Source organism: Schistocerca nitens, chromosome 2 (genome assembly GCF_023898315.1).
Source record: "Schistocerca nitens isolate TAMUIC-IGC-003100 chromosome 2, iqSchNite1.1, whole genome shotgun sequence".
Classification (NCBI taxonomy): domain Eukaryota; kingdom Metazoa; phylum Arthropoda; class Insecta; order Orthoptera; family Acrididae; genus Schistocerca; species Schistocerca nitens.
In genome coordinates this window covers 603,735,960-603,756,596 of record NC_064615.1, presented here as the reverse complement: position 1 = coordinate 603,756,596, position 20,637 = coordinate 603,735,960, and the positions used below count along the sequence as shown (strand labels likewise).

The window sequence follows — 20,637 nt, the reverse complement described above, 5'->3', positions numbered from 1 at the left end:
GATGAGAAGAAGAGACTGATTGTTGGGCATTGCACTGGTTAAGATTTGAAAACCTGAGAGATTAAAGGTAGAAGATAGTGCAATAAACAACACAGAGATTACTGACAAAACATTGTGCAAGAGTTAATAAGAGCAGAGTGCTAAGGGCGTTATTGTGGCAGAGATGATAGTGGGGGAAAGATAAACAGGCAGAAAATAGGAGATATAGAAAACCAAAAGGGAATGAAGAAAGAAATATATCTAAAAAGGAAGATGATGAGACTTACCAAACAAAAGCACTGGCAGGTCGATAGACACACAAACAAACACAAATATACACACACAATTCAAGCTTTCGCAACAAACTGTTGCCTCATCAGGAAAGAGGGGAAGGAGAGGGAAAGACGAAAGGATGTGGGTTTTAAGGGAGAGGATAAGGAGTCATTCCAATCCCGGGAGCGGAAAGACTTACCTTAGGGGGAAAAAAGGACAGGTATACACTCGCACACACACCCATATCCATCCACACATACAGACACAAGCAACAACTTCCCTATTATAGGGCTCCCACCCATGAAACCATCCCCATTGTAAGACTTGCCTTATGCACCCTCCTACCAGTCCCATAACTGGTGAAATATATACTATCAAAGGGAAAGCCACATGTGAAATAACACATTCTATGCACCAGCTGTAATGTCAACATTGTTTGGCCTTCTGTATTGGTACAAATACCAGAAAGTTACTAGTTAGGATGAATGGCCTTAAGTGAAGAGTTTGTACTGGCCACACACAATATCCTGTCGCACAGCATGCTCGACAACATGACAGCTGTACCTTGATACCTGTCTAACTACACATGCTTTCTGTGTTCTTCTCCCAGACACCAGTTTCTCTGAATTCCACTGGTGGGAACTGACAATATAACATGTTTTTGATTCTGAAATATGTCTGCTTGTGTCTGTATGTGTGGATGGATATGGGTGTGTGTGCGAGTGTATACCTGTCCTTTTTTCCCCCTAAGGTAAGTCTTTCCGCTCCCGGGATTGGAATGACTCCTTATCCTCTCCCTTAAAACCCACATCCTTTCGTCTTTCCCTCTCCTTCCCCTCTTTCCTGATGAGGCAACAGTTTGTTGCGAAAGCTTGAATTTTGTGTGTATATTTGTGTTTGTTTGTGTGTCTATCGACCTGCCAGCGCTTTTGTTTGGTAAGTCTCATCATCTTTCTTTTTAGATATATTTTTCCATGTGGAATGTTTCCCTCTGTTATATTCATATCATAATTTGAAGAAAGAAATAGTTACTTATAAGAAATGTTGAGACTGAGGAAATGAAAGAAAATAGTTATTATAAACTAAGATCATTTGGGTGATGAGAATCAAAAACATGTTATATTGTCAGTTCCCACCAGTGGAATTCAGAGAAACTGGTGTCTGGGAGAAGAACACAGAAAGCATGTGTAGTTAGACAGGTATCAAGGTACAGCTGTCATGTTGTCGAGCATGCTGTGCGACAGGATATTGTGTGTGGCCAGTACAAACTCTTCACTTAAGGCCATTCATCCTAACTAGTAACTTTCTGGTATTTGTACCAATACAGAAGGCCAAACAATGTTGACATTACAGCTGGTGCATAGAATGTGTTATTTCACATGTGGCTTTCCCTTTGATAGTATATATTTCACCAGTTATGGGACTGGTAGGAGGGTGCATAAGGCAAGTCTTACAATGGGGATGGTTTCATGGGTGGGAGCCCTATAATAGGGAAATTGTTGCAGGAGGAGCATAGGGTCTGACCAGGAGTTTGCAGAGATTGGGGAGGAGAGGAGAGTAGGGAGGGGAGGGGGAAGGTAGAGAGACGAAAAGCTGTTATAGGGGTGGTGGGCATTGTGTTGGATGGAATGGACCTCATTTTAGTGCATGATTTTAGGATTTCATAGCCCTGTCAAAGTAGCCAATTCATGCATTCCAGGCCAGGATGATACTGAGTGATGAGAAGTATACACCTTAATTTTGTTTTTTTTTGAGGATCCAACAGTAGCAGGATTGGATGTGATGACTTGGGAAACCTGCTTTTGAGCTAGTTTGGTGGGGTAATTATGTCCAGTGAATGCTGACGTGAAAATGGTGGTGCATTGCTGTATAGAGTCTGAATCTGAACAAGTATGTTTGCTTGAATGCCAAGGCTGTATGAGAGGGAATGTTTGACATGAAAAGGATGGGTAACTGTTAATATTTAAGTACTGTTAATATGTAAGTACTGTTGTCTTGTTAGTATGTTTCATGTCAACAAAAGTGTGTAGCTGACTCTTGGTGAGGATGACGTCAATGCCAAGTAAAGTGGCATGGGATTCAGAATAGGACCGTGTGAAATTTAACTGGGAGATGTGTTTAGAAATTTCCAAAATTTTAACAGGTCAGCCTCACCGTGAGTACATATGGGAAAGATGTCCTCAATGCATCTAAACCAAACCAAGAGTTGAAGACTTATGGATCCCAGGAAAGTCCCCTCCAGGTGACCCATCAAAAGGTTGGCATAGGAAGGAGCCATCCTGGTTCCCATGGCCATGCCCCTGATCTGTTTGCATGTCTGCCCCTCGAAGGTAATTTAGTTCATGGGAAGTATAAAGGTGGTTTAGGTGAGCAGGAAGATCATCATAGGTTATGATTCAGTTGGGTGCTGATTGAGTTAATGTTCAGTAGCAGACAGACCGTGTACACAGGGGATGTTGGTATACAGAAAGTTGGCGACAGTGGTGATTAGCAAGGTATGCAATGGGAGTGGGACAGGCAGAGATTTCAAATGATCTAGGAAATGGTTGTTGTCTTTAATATAGGAGGGGAGGTTTTGTGCTACAGGTTGCAAGTTTTGATCAGCTAAGGCAGATATACATTTGGTGGGTGCTTTGAAGCTAGAAACTACATGATAGCCTGGGTGATGAGGTTTGTGGATCTTAGGGTGCAGGTAAAAGGTGGGAGTGCATGGTTTGGGTATTTGGGTAGGGTAAGAAGTTCTATGGATGAAGGTGTTAGTCCTTGTGAGAGGCCCGAGTTTCCCATCCATCAAGTTCAACAGTGGTAGATCCCTGTTCGCTGGGAGGATGATGATTGAGTCATCAGTTTTTATGGAACAAAGAGCTTGGAGTTCTGAATAGGACATGTTAGGGTCAGGTTACAGGGACATGAGAAAGGGTTGTGAAATGATGCTGGATGTTAGGAATTCTTGGAAGGCCTGCAAAGGGTGATCTTGAGGTAGTGGAGATGGATCAAGATGAGATTGTGGGTGGAACTGTTCAAAACAGGGTTCAATATCAGATTTTCTGTTGGAAAGGTTTTGGGTTTGGGTGGCAAAGTGATATTTCTAGTTGACACTCAACGTGTAAAGGACTGTAGGTCCTTGACCAAAAGAGCGTGATTAAATGCAGGTTTACAGTTCGAAGTGAGAAACTTCAATAATACATTTAACTCAGGAGAGGAAAGTCCCTTATATGAGACGTTGAGAACACAGTATTGTTGTGGCTGGTTATTGCGATAATAAGTTGTTATTGCTCTGGGAGGCAGTGGTGAATGATGGAGATGCTAAGAAGGTTGGCCAAGCTCCATTTGTAGGAGAGGAAGGTGGTTGATGATGTGGCTGTTTAGGGAGCTAGAGAGGGGCAGGGAGGGAAACACTGCTACTGAGATAGTTTATTAGAAGGTAGGATAGCTTTTTAAGGTGAAGTCTGGCCAGTTGTTGCAATTTAAAGTTGGCTTTGTGAATGATAACCATCCAAGGAAACATGAGGGGAAGATAACTGCAGTATTTTGTAGAAGGAGAGAAGTCTGATGAAGTGAAAACATTCTCCCAGTTACACTTAACATGGTTCTTTTTTGAATCCCATGCCACTTTTCTCAATGCTGACATCATCCTCATTGAGGGTCAGCCATGAACTTATGTCCACATTAAACCTACTAACAAAACAACAGTACTTACGTTTTAACAAATCCCATCCTTTCCATGTGAAATGTTTCCTTCTATGCAGCCATGGCATTCAAGGCAAACATATTTATTCAGACACAGACACTGTACAGCAATACACTACCACTCTCACCCCGGCCTTTACTGAACATAATGACTATCAGCTTAGCTCAAAAGATGATTTCCCGAGTCACCACATCCAATCCTCCAAAAAACATGGTAGGATTACACCTCAAATCATTCAGTATTATCCTGGTCTTGCATGTATTAAATGGCTAGTTCATAAAACATGCCCTAAAATGAGGTCCATTCTATATGACTTTTGCTCAACACACCTAGAATAGCTTTATGTCCCCCCCCCCCCCCCCCACCCTCCCCTCTCAATCTCTGCAAACTCCTGGTTGGATCCTATGCTCCTTCTGCACCCATTTGGCTACCCTAGGTCTCCTACCCCTGTGACCATCTCACTGGAAGACATGCCTTATGTACCCTCCTACCACCATCTACACCAGCCCCGTAACTGGCAAAACATACGAGGGCAGTTCAATAAGTAATGCAACACATTTTTTTCTGAAACAGGGGTTGTTTTATTCAGCATTGAAATACACCAGGTTATTCCCCAATCTTTTAGCTACACAACACTATTTTTCAACGTCATCTCCATTCAATGCTACGGCCTTACGCCACCTTGAAATGAGGGCCTGTATGCCTGCACGGTACCATTCCACTGGTCGATGTCGGAGCCAACGTCGTACTGCATTAATAACTTCTTCATCATCCGCGTAGTGCCTCCCATGGATTGCGTCCTTCATTGGGCCAAACATATGGAAATCAGACGGTGCGAGATCGGGGCTGTAGGGTGCATGAGGAAGAACAGTCCACTGAAGTTTTGTGAGCTCCTCTCGGGTGCGAAGACTTGTGTGAGGTCTTGCGTTGTCATGAAGAAGGAGAAGTTCATTCAGATTTTTGTGCCTACGAACACGCTGAAGTCGTTTCTACAATTTCTGAAGAGTAGCACAATACACTTCAGAGTTGATCGTTTGACCATGGGGAAGGACATCGAACAGAATAACCCCTTCAGCGTCCCAGAAGACTGTAACCATGCCTTTACCGGCTGAGGGTATGGCTTCAAACTTTTTCTTGGTAGGGGAGTGGGTGTGGCGCCACTCCATTGATTGCCGTTTTGTTTCAGGTTCGAAGTGATGAACCCATGTTTCATCGCCTGTAACAATCTTTGAAAAGAAATTGTCACCCTCAGCCACATGACGAGCAAGCAATTCCGCACAGATGGTTCTCCTTTGCTCTTTATGGTGTTCGGTTAGACAACGAGGGACCCAGCAGGAACAAACCTTTGAATATCCCAACTGGTGAACAATTGTGACAGCACTACCAACAGAGATGTCAAGTTGAGCACTGAGCTGTGCACGGCCGGCCCGCACGCGGGAGATCAGACAGTCTTGCTTGACCTTGCGGCGATGACGAGACACGCTTTGCCCAACGACTCACCGTGCTTTTGTCCACTGCCAGATCACCGTAGACATTCTGCAAGCGCCTATGAATATCTGAGATGCCCTGGTTTTCTGCCAAAAGAAACTCGATCACTGCCCGTTGTTTGCAACGCACATCCGTTACAGACGCCATTTTAACAGCTCCGTACAGCGCTGCCACCTGTCGGAAGTCAATGAAACTATACGAGACGAAGCGGGAATGTTTGAAAATATTCCACAAGAAATTTCCGGTTTTTTCAACCAAAATTGGCCGAGAAAAAAAAAATGTGTTGCATTACTTATTGAACTGCCCTCGTATATTACCAAAGGCAAAGCCACCTGTGAAATGACACATATCATGTACCAACTTTTATGTCAACACTGTTATATCGTCTTCTACAATGGTATGACTACCACCAAGTTCCCAGTTAATACAAATGGATGTATATAGAGGGTATATATTGGAACACACAGTACCCTGTTGCACAGCATGCTCAATGACATTACAGTTGTGAGCTTGGTGACTGTTTCACCACACATGTTATTTGGAGTCTTCCACCAGACACTGGCTTCTCACAAGTTTTCAGGTGGGAACTGGCAAGGTAACATGTTCTTGCTTCTCACAACCCACCTGGCCTTAATTTACATTAACTATTTTGTTTAGTTTTCTCAGTCTCAGCATTTATTCTCAGTAACTATTCCTTTCTTTATTCATTTTCAGCTTTCTGTATCTCCTATTTTCTGACCTGTCTATTTTCCCCCACCCCCACTCTATCACAAATAATGCACTTTTCACTCTAACTCTTGCACAATGTTTTGTCAGTAATCTCTGTGTTGCTTATTACCCTATATTTCACTTCTAAGCTCAGGTTTTCAAATGTCATCCAATGCAGTGCCCTGCAGTGTGAGGTTCATAACCTCCTAGCTCTGACAAGAGCAGAGATATAGGCAAAAAAAAATTGTTTTTCAGCTGCTCCTTTATAAGTGGCACTGCATAACAGTTGTGTTCTTTGGGGATAGCATCACCATGCCTTATCAATGTCCTCTGCAGGGCAGCCTACATGTCAGGGGCAAGAAATTGTTTTGAAGTCCCAACGTGTAGGCTATCCTGCACGACAGGCATTGTGTTGTAGTAGTATTTGCCCACTTTATCAACCTGTTTTACACATGTGAATTGGCACAGCTGTGCACGTGTGTGGATGAGCACAGCTTAGTGTCGGTCGAGAGGGATAGAGGAGGTGATGGACAGCAGGAGGAGAGGGAGGAGGAGGAGGAGGAGGAGGAGGAGGAGGAGGATGATGATGTGGATGTGAGTGGAGTGGGTGGGAAAGGGAGGGGGGGGGGCAGAGGGAAATGTTGGCACACGAAGGATGAAGAGGGATAGTTGGCTTACGGAAAATGATGCAGGTATGACAGTGCAGCTGGAAGAGCGAGGTGGTGTGAAGTGGAAGACGTAAAGTATGTGAGGAGGCAAGTGGATAGAGAACAAGTTGGGAAGAGGCATGTAAAGGTGAAGTGCATAAATAATCAGGTGAAGCCAGGGTATTCAGCTAGTATGTATAACTGTTTACACATACAGGCTTTTCTGGTGGCGACAATGGTTTCCTGATCTCTCTGTACTATTTCCTCCATTTGAGTGTGAGTAAGTGTTGGATTCTAATACATTGTTATTAGATTGTAGCCTCAGTCAACTATTTACATTTATATTTGTTTGTACTGATACTGCTCTGGACTAATGATCTGCAAAATATTATGAAAATGAAAGAATATGTACCTGGCTTTCATTGCTCCATTCCAACAGCTGTCTTCCTTGGCAGGACTAGCAGCTACAGCATCATTGTTGCATATTTGGTATGGTAAATGTGACCAGAACATTTTTGTATCTTGTACCTTAAAAAGACATAAATAATAAAAATTTCATGATAGAAAATGTTTTATTTTGCACAAAAAAATGAAGTACCATAAGCACACACATAATGTAAACTCTGGTAGTGAGGATAATCACATCAGTGATAACTTAACCAAAATTAATCTTCTTTCTGTCAGAATGTTATCTACCAAAATAAAATATGTTTGAAGCATTAGTAACAGGAGAACACACATATTCATGTTAACTTTCTCTTCCAATGTTATTTACCTCCACCAAAAAGAAAACAACTGGACTTGGAAAACCTCCAAATAATCTTGTTATTGATAAACTAACCCAAAACAAAATAATGAAACACAAAAAGCTTCACACACAGTTTCAACATTCTAGTATAATCTCGTGTATTTTTCCTCTGTAACACATTAGTATATCATTGATTAATAAATAGAACAGTTATTTGCACTCTTTCCTTCCTAAAGGAAAGAAAAAGCTTACACTGATTAAAAGGCAACATGTAACATATACAGAGAGAGCACCAAAAATGGTTATAGATCTGAACTCAACTGAGAGTGCTACACAAAAGTCGAACAGTATCAACTGTTAGATGTTAAAAAATTTACTTACAAAATCCCAAAATTAGTTTTCACTGAGGGGCCTAGGAATGTCTTCCAACATTGTATACTCAACATTAATTGAGGAAAGGCCTTCAAAATATTTTCAAAGTCTGGATGTAGTTTAGATACAAATAAAGCTGTACTTGCTCACAAGTATATTTGCATGCAATGATGTTAACTACTTGTGAGAGACAGGCCATCAAAACTAAGGTTAGTATCATATGACCATTCCAAGGGGTCAAAACAAATTGAGAGACAGAGAAAATTTGAAGCTGTGATAGATGATTGCTCAGATCATACATAAGTCATCATGTAGCAATATACACTGAAGTGCCAAAAAAACTAGTACAGGTATGTGTATTCAAATTCAGATATGTAAACAGGCAGAACATGGCGTTACAGCTGGCAATGCCTATATGAGACGACAAGTGTCTGGTGCACTTGTTAGGCTGGTTACTGCTGCTACAATGGCAGGTCATCAAGATTTAAGTGAGTCTGAATGGGGTCTTACTGTTGGCCAAAGACCGATGAGACACAGCATCTCCAAGGTAGCAATGAAGTGGAGATTTTCCCAACAACCATTTCATGAGTGTACCATGAATATCAGGGAACTAGTAAAACATCAAATCTCCAACATCACTGCAGCTGGAAAAATATCCTGCAAGTACAGGACCAACAATGACTGAAGAAAATGGTTTGATGTGACAAAAGTGCAACCCCTTTGCAAATTGCTGCACATTTCAATGCTGGGCGATCAATAAGTGTCAGTGTGTGAACCATTCAATGAGACATCGTCAATATGGGCTTCTGGAGCCGAAGACCCACTCATGTACCCTTGATGACAGCACAACACAAAGCTTTACACCTTGCCTGGGCCCGTCAACACCAACTCTGGACTGTTTAAGACTGGAAACATGTTGCCTGGTCAGACGAGTCTCATTTCAGATTGTATCAAGCGGATGGATGTGTACGGGTATGGAGACAACCTCATGAATCCACAGACCCTGCATGTCAGCAGGAGACTGTTCAAGCTGGTGGAGGCTCTGTAATGATGTGGCGCGTGTGCAGTTGGTGTGATATGGGACCCCTTATACATCTAGATACAACTGACTGGTGACATGTACATAAGCATCCTATCCAATAACCTGCATCCATTCATGTCCATTATGCATTCCAGTGGACTTGGGTAACACCAGCAGGACAATGTGACATCCCACACATCCAGAATTCCTGCAGTGGCTCTAGGAACACTCTTCTGAGTTTGAACATTTCGTCTGACCACCGAACTCCCCAGACATGAACATTACTGAGCGTATCTGGGATGCCTTGCAACATTCTATTCAGAAGAGATCTCCATTGCCTTGTATTCATACAGTTTTATGGACAGCCCTGCAGGATTCATATTGTCAATTCTCTCTAGCACTACTTCAGACATTAGTCAAGTCATGCCATGTTGTGTTGCAGCACTTTTGCGTACTTGGGGGCTGTACATGATATTAGGCAGGTGTGCCAGTTTCTTTGTCTCTTCAGTGTACGATTGGTAGCACAAGAAGTATAATAGTTTCTAAGCTGGATTACTGTGCGTTTCTGTCCGGTTGTCCTTTTAATTAGTTTGTTTGCTGATGAAATTTTGCTTAGTTGCTGACCATTTTGCACCTTGCCATCCTGGAAATTCCTCACTGTTCTTTTATTGAAACAGTTTGTTATTTTAGTTGTGGACAGTTCACCCATTGAGTATCACAAATGAAGTTTTTCCTGCACTGTTCTGTAGACTTTGTTTACACATTTCACCACTATAAATTTTGTAACTGACAAAATTACTGAAAATTGTATTTTATTCCTTAGGATTGTATGTCATTTCCCATAGTACAGCAATTCTAAAGAAAATTACCTGCTGATAATGCTAAGTCTGCCGACAGTTTTGTAGTCACTATACACAACAATCCATTAACCAAAATTAAGCTTCATGCAACCCAACATCAAGAAATGAATACTTTAGTTCTGTTTTCCATTTTTTAAATTTCAGAAATTATTTTTGTGCAACATGAAAAAATTTATTCTCATAAGAAATATAATATTTGTGAATTTCTCTCATACAATGTAATAAAGGGAAAAGTAACTCCAGAAAGGCCTATATGTTGCAGCATGAATCTAATTAAATTCTTTATTGCATTACTTCATGAAACTGCAACATTTTAAACATACATGTTAAAACATTTTATGAAATTCTTAGATTTAATGATTGATTAGTAAGAAACTGTAGACATTCTAGGCTTTTGAATGAATGCACAAAGATTCAGGCAATTTGTTTTGCCACTACCCACCCTTGACTTGATATCTTTGATAAGTTTTGTCAATTTTGCACTACCACTTCCACCATCATCATCATTGTCATCCAAGTTATCACTGTCTGCACCCATGTTGAAAGTATCAAAACTAAGTTCAGAAGCATCACGCCTCCTTCGTCTTCCCAGTAATGGTTTTCCACAACCACTGAATACCTAAAAATGAAGAGAACATTTTTTTAACTGCAACATAATGGAGGAAAAAAATTACATTAAGGTGTGATCTTTCCAATGGCCATTAATAAGATGACATTAAAATGAAACAGTCAGCTTCAGGGGAAGATATTTTCATCAGGCGAAATACGTTAACAAGTACTGATCACTTTTTAGAACACTACTGCTTCAGGAACAAACAAAAAACTTTAAAAATCCAATTATGAAATTACCCTTTGTGATATTTCATGCCCATTTTCCTGGAAATTCATGATAGCTTCCGAAATTTTTATGTCTATAGGCTCCACTACCATCTCAATGTTGAATGGTCCCAACAGCCTCTCAGCTACCTTGTCCATAATATCTGTGAAATGGTGGAAATATGTTAGTAATGAAGGAGAAGCCTGCTGAACACTAGGTTCAATTAAAAATAAAATTTAAGTGTTAAAACACAAGGCAGTATTTGCATTAAGCCAATCAAACACAATAACACAGATTCAAGATTTTTCTACGTCCTTTGACCACACTAATATTTATAACTACTGTTTACAGTGATATATTCTTTAATTTGAATGAATGAACTATTAAACAGATTACACCACTCGAAATGAATTTACAGGCTATATTCTGGACATTAACTCTCAACTAAAAGACACTAGACAAAAATATGTAGTCAGGAAAACAGTTGTGAAAAGATATTAGCCTGTGCCGAACCAGCAGGTGGAAAATACTATTAAAGTTGAAGTACATTAGTTAATATGACAGACGTTACTACTATTCACAAACTCTTTTAAATATTTCATTTATTTTCCGGCAGACTGACAATTATCTTTAGAGATGACCAGTTTTGACCAGCTCAAACAGTCATCCTGAGATCCAGCTCCTGTATACAACCATGCATTGTCACCTTGGTACAGCAACTGGATCCTAAGATGGACAGTCGAAATGGTTGAACCCTGCTACCTGTAAAGATAACTTTGACTGTGTCTGAAAATAAAAGAAACATTTTCACTATTTTAGCAGACATCTCCAGATGATAAAAATAATGTCAAATTTTGTTAAATTTTCAGAAAAAGGCTCATAAATAAACAATATTGCTTACATAATACTCACATTAAATGTTATAACAACCATTGTTCAGTTTACCTGTTGATCATGACAAACATGTGGTTAACCAACGAACAGATTAATTTCCACGCACAAATTAATTACACAGAAGTATATGGTTTGCATGACATTCAGTGTCAACTAGACAAAACAAGGAATAACTATATAATCAAAAGCAATTAATAAACACACTGCATCATGAACCCATGGAACTCTCGAACAATCTACACCACTGTGCCATGGAATGTATACAGAGGGAGTCACTATACTGAGTCTTTACCCCTCCCCAGCATCAGTGATACGTCTTTCAAATTTGAAATGCCATCCAGATTGCATGATCACAGCTTTTCTTGAAGCCCAGGGGCTTCTCTTTGGGGTTGGTGTGTTGTTCTAGCTGGTGGTAGCACCTGCTGATGTTTTCTTGTGGCAGCATCCGATGTTCGTCGAGGCTCCTCTGCTGCTCGACATGCGGGAGGACCTTTAGTTGCTGTCTCTCCCTTCTTCATGTTTCTCAATGCCAGTTCTTTTTCTGTTGGCTATGGATCTTGAAATACCGATCTGATATGGTCAAGCGCAACCATGATAGGTATGCCACAGATCTTTATCTTGAAATTATTGTCACCTCAACTAATTACTGGACGTTCATGTGGGGGTTGCAGCAGTCTCAGACTGTGTCATTACATAATAGCACATGTGAACAAGTGGCTACATCTCCAAAGACAAATGTGTGGCATCCAGTTTGTCCTGAGGCTGTACTTGAGTGAAACTAATGTAGGTGGGATCTCAACTTGATAGCGAAGACTGATGCTGTGGTGATTTCAACTCCCAAATCTTGGATGAACTCTCCAGGAAGACATAATAATTGGCCATATACTAACTCTGCCATTGTAGCTTGGAGGTTACACTTGAAAACTGTTTCTAATCCTTCTAAAACAATCTGTAGAGTTTCTATCCACTTGTCTGTTGAGTGGCATCTAAGAGCCAATTACAATTTTCAGTGTATGTGTTCCGCCATACCTTTCGCTGCAGGATGATAAGTGATAGTCCTTATTTACTTGACATCTAACAATGTGGGAAGGGCTTTAAAGAGGTATGCCTCAAATTGACATCCATGATCTGTCATTATTCTCAATGATATACCAAAATATGCAGACAATCCTCTGAAAAACGTTTTTGACAGTCTCCACAGTGATGTCTGCCACAGGTAATGCTTCTGGCCATCTCTAATATCTGCTCACAATTTTAAGGCAGTAAGTGCAGCCTTTGGAAATTGATAGTGGGCCCACAATATCTACATGGATGGGTTCAAATTACTGGTCAGGCAGTATAAATGTACCTAGTGGTGCCTTGACACGTCTTGTGATTATTCATAATTAATAAAACATTCTGGGCTATTATGTCATGGTCAAATGGATTTCAACTTAAAAACCAAGGTTTTGACCCCATCTGCAGAGTGCATTTTCAAGGGGGATTGAAGCTTCTCTGAATTTTGATTCACAATCCAACATTCAGAGAAGCTATGGTCCCTCTTGAAAATATCCTCAGCAGACAGGGATTAAACATTGGATTTTAAGTTGAAATCCATTCGACCATAGCATAACAGCTCACAAATTTTATTAATTGTGAAATTTCCAGCCATGAAAGCACATTTTACCCGTCGTGTGATTTTGTATTTTGACAGGCCATACATTGTCAGACATACAGTTTACAGCTGACGTTCATGCTGGGCTAGAAGAAACCCTGTTTAGTCTGATTTGTGGTTCCTCAGACTCAAGGATGTGTTAGACAGTGTATTGAAGTGATTGTCTGAGCTCAAAACTGCTGCAGAACAAACAGCCTAAGTGTTTGTGCCCGATATTGTCACCCTTCATAGTTGGAAACCTGATTGTTGCACAAGCAATGTATGCAGCTTCTCATCGTCTTGTTGCACCCATGCCATGGCATCAGAATCAATAGCGGCAGCTATGGCCTCAATGTGCAGTGATGTATGCTCGATTATGTCAATTGCTTCAATCCGAGAGAGTGCGTCAGCAGATACATTAAGTTTGTCTTGCACATACATGATGTTGGTTACAAATTGGCCAATGTAGTCAATATGCCTCAGTTGTCTTGGAAATACCTTATTTGGCTTCACTTTGAAGACATAAGTTAGTGGTTTGTGGTTCGTAAAGATACTGAAATTGTGGCCTTCCAAAGAATGCTCTCTCTCTCTCTCTCTCTCTCTCTCTCTCTCTCTCTCTCTCTCTCTCTTTTCCCTCGTACTATTATCAATGCGTGATGTGACCAAAACTTCTGATAGGCGGTATACCACCGCAACTGCTGAATTGTAACCGGCTGTGGCTTCATGGGTATGGTCGGATGCCACATGCATCCATTGTGTAGCCAAGAAACTGGATTCCTTGACACCAAAAATACATTTTGATAGGTTCACTATTAGTCCTTGTGTGTGCTAACATTCAAACAACTTCGTGTCAAATGCTGCATATATTACTTTTCAGATGCAGACATAATGAGCACATCATCTGTAAATAAGTAACAAAATTCTAGATCACATGTTATCTCACCCACAAACCGCTGAAATGTCTGGGCTGGATTACAGAGAGTGAATGGCATTTGTGTGAACTCGAATAAACCAAACGGCGTGGTGACTGGTGACAGCTGTCTTGGGAGTGTCTTCTGGACCAAAATTTGGTAGTATGCTCTGACCAAATGTATTGTTGAAAAAATTGTTTTGCCTTGTACCCCAGCAGAGAATCCTCTATATGTGGCACAGGATATCTGTCCGGAATGGTTCTCGCATTTAACTGCCGGTAATCACCACAGGGGTGCCAGTCATTCATCTTTTTGGGTACCACATGAAAAGGGGGGGGGGGGGGGGGGCGCTACCCAGCTGCTACTTGAAGAGCAGCAGATACCTTGACCTAACATGCTACAAAGCTCTTGTTTGATAATTTGTAATTTATTAGGAGAAATATCGTCAAGGGTGTGCATAAGTTAGCAGACCTTGGGTGGTGGGGATATGATGAAACGTCAAGTGTGTGACAGATGCAAACGTTACTGACTGCCTCGTGATCTCTGTGAAATTTTTTAGTAGTCGCATATATTTCGTGTAACCTAAAAGCCTCGCCGTAGTGGCAACACTGGTTCCTGTCAGATAACTTAAGTTAAGCACTTGGATGGGTGACCATCGGGTCTGCCGAGCACTGTTGGCAGGCGGGTGCATTCAGCCCTTGTCAGGCATACTGAGGAGCTACCTGATTGAAGAGTAGCAGCTCCAGTCTCTTAAACTGACATATGGCCCCGAGAGCAGTTTGCTGACCACATGCCCTTCCATATCCTCATCCAGTTACGCCTGTGGGCTGAGGATGACACGACAGCTGGTCAGTACCGTTGGGACTTCATGGCCTGTTCGGGTGGAGTTTAGGTTTTTAGTATATTCCGTGTCCTCGGAGACCACTGACTGGCGTGGTAGCAGTTGGGTTACTTTACCTTGTGCAGCCATGTTCACTGTTGCGTCACATGTAGGTACTGTGCTATATTGTGCAACGCCAGTGCTCCTAGTGAGGGGTCTGATACATTAGCCACAGTAAACCGCCACTCAAAGGTGCGACGAAGTCCGAGGTTGAGTAGTACAGTGACGTGTCCGTACGACATAATCTTTGTATCATTTGCAGCACACACGCAAGAATCGTCGCGGCTGTGACATGGTAACTTGGTCGCGAGGTACACTGAAATTACCGCTCCACTGTTGTCGTCAGTAGCAAACAAATGGTGTGTGTGTTGCCGGTGGACGTGCTTGTAGCTGCTGCTTTATCGGCATCACAATTCGCTTTACACGGTGGCATACACTTCTGTGCGTCTTTACCAAATTTTCTGTGGTACCAATCTCGTATCTTCTGTGTCGCTGGCGAACGATTTAGACTCCTTTTGTGTGCTTTTTGTAGCACGGTCACTTGTAAGCTCAGCTGGCTGAGACTATAGTGACGATATAGTCGCCGAGTTCGTGTTATCCTGTGCAATAGTCATCGTCACGACGCTTGTCGCCTGATACATTTCCGCTATCCGATCTGCTGTTCGCGCTAATGCGTTCAAATCTCCGGGACATACCGTTAAAATCCTCTACGCAGCCGGGTCGGGATAGCCTTATACTGCGTGGGACTTAAAACCTCGCCGTTTAGTCCCATAATCCCCCCTCACCCTCCCAAACAATCAATCAACTATACAGCGTAACCCATAAGTTTAGCTTCAGAATGGGACAATCGCATAATCAATGCATTCTTTATAGCAGCATATCGTTCGCTTTCCGGGAGCGTAACGAGAATGCCCTGGACTTCTCCGTTAACGCATCTACCACGTAACTATATTTCGTTTCATCTGCCGTAATCTGTGCTAAGATGAATTGGCTCTCTAGTTGCGCAAACCAAAGCAAGGGGGTTATGTTGCCAAAAAGGTGATGGTTTGATCGTAGTTTTGCTGATAACTCCATTACTTGAGGTTGGCACGGCAGGCACTGGCGAGGAATTCATCTTCGTGCTGAATGAAAAACCGACGCGGCTGGCGCGGAAGTAACAGTCGTAGTTTTGACATGGTGCCGAACGTCGAAGCCGGCGCAGAACTACTGTTATGCGTGATCACGGCACCAGTGGTTAACTCGTGAAAAGATTTATTTCCACATATAAACTAATTACACGTAAGTATGCGGTTTGCAACGAGACAAAACAAGGAGTAACTATATAATCAGAAACAATGAATTAACACAATGCCTTACAATCAACACCACTGTACCGCGGAATGTTTATACTGCGAGTCACTTCTACTGCTATTTACTTATTATGTGTCACATCTTACCAACAAAAGTGTTCCAATCGGTTTCCAGTTCCGAATGATATGCCAAGCAGCCTTTCATAACATTTATACAATAATTATTGCACGCTTTCAGTTCTGGCAGCCCCTGACAAGCTGGGCAACCTGTCATTTTTGTGAGAGCACGGATACAGTCTTGGCTCGGGGCAATCTATAACAACAACAACAAAGAAATACATAAATCTAAAGAAAGTACGTCGGAATCACAGTATGTACCTTAACAATCAACACAGACCAGTAACACCCATAAAATGTTTTCAAACTATCCCGTTTGTCATATCAAAATATGTTATCACAACACTAAGGAAAGACATATTTTGACAACGATTAAGTTTCTAATTTTGGATGTAAAATAGCGAAAATCATAGTTAACCCGTGCTTACCATTGTAAGCCACATTTTCCTTAAGTATCTGCATAGTATTTAAAAGTGGTCCTCACCATAACCATGTTGTTGACAACATCACTCGCTACACTAAGCGCTTGGGCAAATGTACGTGTAGCAACAAAGGAGCGCTTTAATTGTATAGACAGCTTGTGAGGGACGTCACCGAATGGCTTCAGCTCTTCCATGTGCTCGCTGACGCATCGCAGGTACCTAGTGATATGGAAGGTAATCGACTGTTAGTACATATGCAACGTTTCTGATTTCAAAACACGCAGTCAATGGTGTGAGGATAGAATTTCTTATTTATTTTTGTGCTAAAAGAAAGAAGAAATACAGACATTTATCCAAAGAATAAATCGGTGTTCTGAAGCACCATGTTTGTCTCTCAGCAAAAGACAAAGAAAAAAAGAACAAATACAGTCAGAAAAAATTAGAGAATCCACCCATTATCTTCAATTGCGTGATATCCACATTCAACAGAGAAGCAGGCATTGACCACTAATATTCGGTTTTTATACATAAACCTTTGACTTTCCATGTGTATTCCAGATGTATAACATTCTCCGCACTATGGCAAATCATCTAACAGAAAGTCATTCGTTGCAGCCGGCTTGGCCAAAAGGAGCTCCACGAGCGCAAGTGCTTCGGCTGCGCTGCTACCTAGCGCTCGGAACGCAACAGCGAGTGGTTGCGAGGGACGAAGGGGGAAGGAAACAGGAAAGCTGCAGCTGGGCGCCGCTACAGCTAGACAGTCGCCTTTTAACACGCTGAGCAGTTTGCTGGCAATGCTACCTGTGTTAAAGTAAATTAATGTTGTACGTAAGGAATAGTATGGCACCTACGCAATTATCTCAAAACGAAAAAGTGGAGGAGCCAGTGCTGTATGGGAATTGCTTTCCTTTTCGTGCGTCTGAAGGCCATGCAAAATACTTAATATCTGCTCGCACTATTATGAGCTCGAAAAATGCTTATTGCAACGTCATGATAATACCAGCCACGAAGACGATATGATACATTTGTATTATGACGAGCGACAGTGAATGCTGGCTGAATCAAGGCGGTCATTAGGAAAAGAATTGAGTTAAGAGTAAGTGGAGCGATGCTAAAATCTTTTATGGTCTGCATCAACAGTTATTTGAATTCATTAAATGTCCTAATGCAAGTGTAAAAATCAGATATGGTGGACAAGATTGACACTGTCAAACAAAAACTAATCCTGCGCAAGAATCAGCTTCAGTTTCATGACGTGGTACATTTCCCGGAATTCAAGGCAGTCATTTGTGTACCAGACATGACTGACTATGTTTCACTAATAGAAACATTTCATCAAGGGCTCCCCAAGACATATCAGGACAATGCACGACTGAAGACTGTTCGTTTTATGTCAGATCGTTCTCACTTTTGGTTGCTGATGCACCTCATTACTTTCAATTTGAGCTGACAAACACATGTGGATAGCGGGAAAAATACACCAACCGTATGTGCCATTGGTTATAACATGTGAAGTAACTGTCTTCTCAAGAGTTTGCTAACGCCAGGAAATAAACAGCCAAATATTTGTGACGAAGAAGAATTGTTATTGCACCTCGTTTCACTCGCAGCAATTTAAGATGTTCTCTTAGATTCCTGCCTAACTAGACACACTGAAGTTGACACATATTCGGAAACAAACTGCCAAATATTTGGTTCAACCTTCATTTTATAGTCATTCGGAAATGTAAATAACATCGACTACAGTAGAACTTACTCGTTTTATATTCATAAGAAAGTCTCAAATCGTCTTAAAACGCTAAGATGAAAATGAAAAATTTCGCATATGAGGGAACGATGGGATGCAAACCCACTTTCCTGGACTCACTAATTCATAACATTATCCACTACGCTACGCCAAAGCCACGCGACTTTCATCTTTTGCCTTAATTATCATAGCATCACTTGAAGGCTTATTGTACTGAAGTATCTTGGCACTTAATGATAAGGATTGTGATAAATCTTAAATGGCCTGAATATAAAAACAGCGAAATATGCCAAAATGAACACTGTGTTTGTGGCACTAACTCAAAGATAGTACCAGTACAGTGTAACTGTCTCTGGCCCTAAACGGATATGGGTGTAATTCTGCCGTTAACGTATACTATGACAGACGCACAGTGTAGCACCCGGCTCAACGACATTTTTGTCCGAGCCAGGAATTACGAGACTTTCGTAAAATGTTACCCCAAGAGCAATATCCTCAATTGCGCAGACAGGCCGCTAAAGTTATTTCAGTGTTTGTTTTAACTCAAGTGTGTGAGCGTCTCTCTTCTGTTATGAAACTGATAAAGTTCCACCAACGCTCGGGTCTAACAGATATCAATCTGAGTAACTAAATGTCTCTGATTTTAGCAGATTAATAGTTCCGGATATATTACATATTCTAAAATAGAAACGTGTATGAACTTGTAAACATCACAACTTAATGTTATTCCGTTACGTAAAGCTTTTTATAGTTCTGTCCACCATATTAGCACTGTCTAATGTACGATACTAAAGTAAGTAATATTGCTTTGGAAGAAGAATTGTATGTTGAAAATAATTAATGATAAAAATAATGCTTTTAAAAGTAGGCTGCAATATTTCCCTCTTAGAAGTAACCCCACGGTGTTTCAGACAGGTCGTCCCCATGTGTAGTTTTCAGCACAGAACTGTCTCACATACAGATCTCGCAAAAGCACCGTGGTGGAGGGAAACCGGAACGCTAAATACACTCGGCTGCGTTTGCGAAGCGCGAGCGTGCAATGGGAGCGCAAATCTTGGCCAGGACTGACTGACAGTGAAAGCACACATTTAAATAAAGTACATTCTTCAACATGATTTACAAGAAAGTGGTAATGGAAGTGATATGCAAAATACTAAATTGTTATGTTGCACTTCTGTACAGTGATATCGTAACAAGAAGTGCGAAATTTGTTTTGTGGGTGATCCATGAACAAACTCCTCTCTATCAAGGAGAGGACGCCTACTCGTCGTCACCAAATTCGTCCAAATTCATGGTACATGTAGGGCGTGGTGAGACCAAAAAGTGCCCCAAGCGGAAACTCCAGACGGCCAATCGCTTAGGAAATAAAAGTAATTTTGATACGGATCCATCACCATGTCACGTTACCAAATGTCCCTGAGAAAGTGTGTTTAGGAAGCAGTGTTTGGTTCAGCGGTAAGACATCGGATTCGCGTTGGAGGGGTTACAGGTTCGATTCTGCCTGGTGGGAAATATTTTTGTGCTCCTTGGCAATGCGTACACTACTGACATCAGAATTAACCGCATCATCATATAAGTTATTTTATTAATTTATATAAGCACAGAAAGTATAGGCATAGGATGAAATGTGCTCTCACCGCTGAGCCAAACACCGATTTCTATACAAGTTGTCACAGGGACAATTGGTGAGATGCACGTGTTGATAGATCCGTATCAAAATTCCTAAACGCTTGGCCATCTGGAGTTTCCACTTAGGACACTTTCTTGTCTAACACGCCCTACATATACCATAAATTTGGACGAATTCGGCGATGCGAGTAGGCCTCCTCTCCTTGTAAATCTAGTTCCAGTGGTATGCATGTTAATACTTACGTTTCTTCAAACTGATACTGTGCGTTTAACACAGTAAACATCTTCTGGTACAGTACACTGAAAAAATTGTCAAGAGCATCAGCAAGTGCCACATTTCCCCGTGCATAATAACGCTCAAGCTCCTCAAAAAGATCCGTGAAAACATAAGAATGTTGTTCATATATGATGCCGTACGTCCTCTTGAACATCTCATGGAAATCACGTTTTGACTGAGTCAGAAGTTTCTTGAAAAATTCTGCAACAGAAGAAATATTCAATTGAAATCTTT

The 20,637-nt window shown here is 41.3% G+C and overlaps 1 protein-coding gene across 1 annotated transcript in view; it reads right to left on the bottom strand.

Annotated features, from left to right (window-relative positions):
• LOC126235189 (glypican-6) overlaps positions 1-20,637 on the bottom strand; it is a 69,491-nt gene that overhangs the window by 15,280 nt on the left and 33,574 nt on the right. The window contains exons 3-8 of the mRNA XM_049943919.1: positions 20,370-20,604; positions 16,813-16,969; positions 16,359-16,524; positions 10,637-10,767; positions 10,230-10,406; positions 7,199-7,314 (exon numbers count right to left, since the gene is read on the bottom strand). Coding sequence (XP_049799876.1) covers positions 7,199-7,314; positions 10,230-10,406; positions 10,637-10,767; positions 16,359-16,524; positions 16,813-16,969; positions 20,370-20,604 — 982 coding nt within the window. The remainder of the gene's footprint in view (positions 1-7,198; positions 7,315-10,229; positions 10,407-10,636; positions 10,768-16,358; positions 16,525-16,812; positions 16,970-20,369; positions 20,605-20,637) is intronic.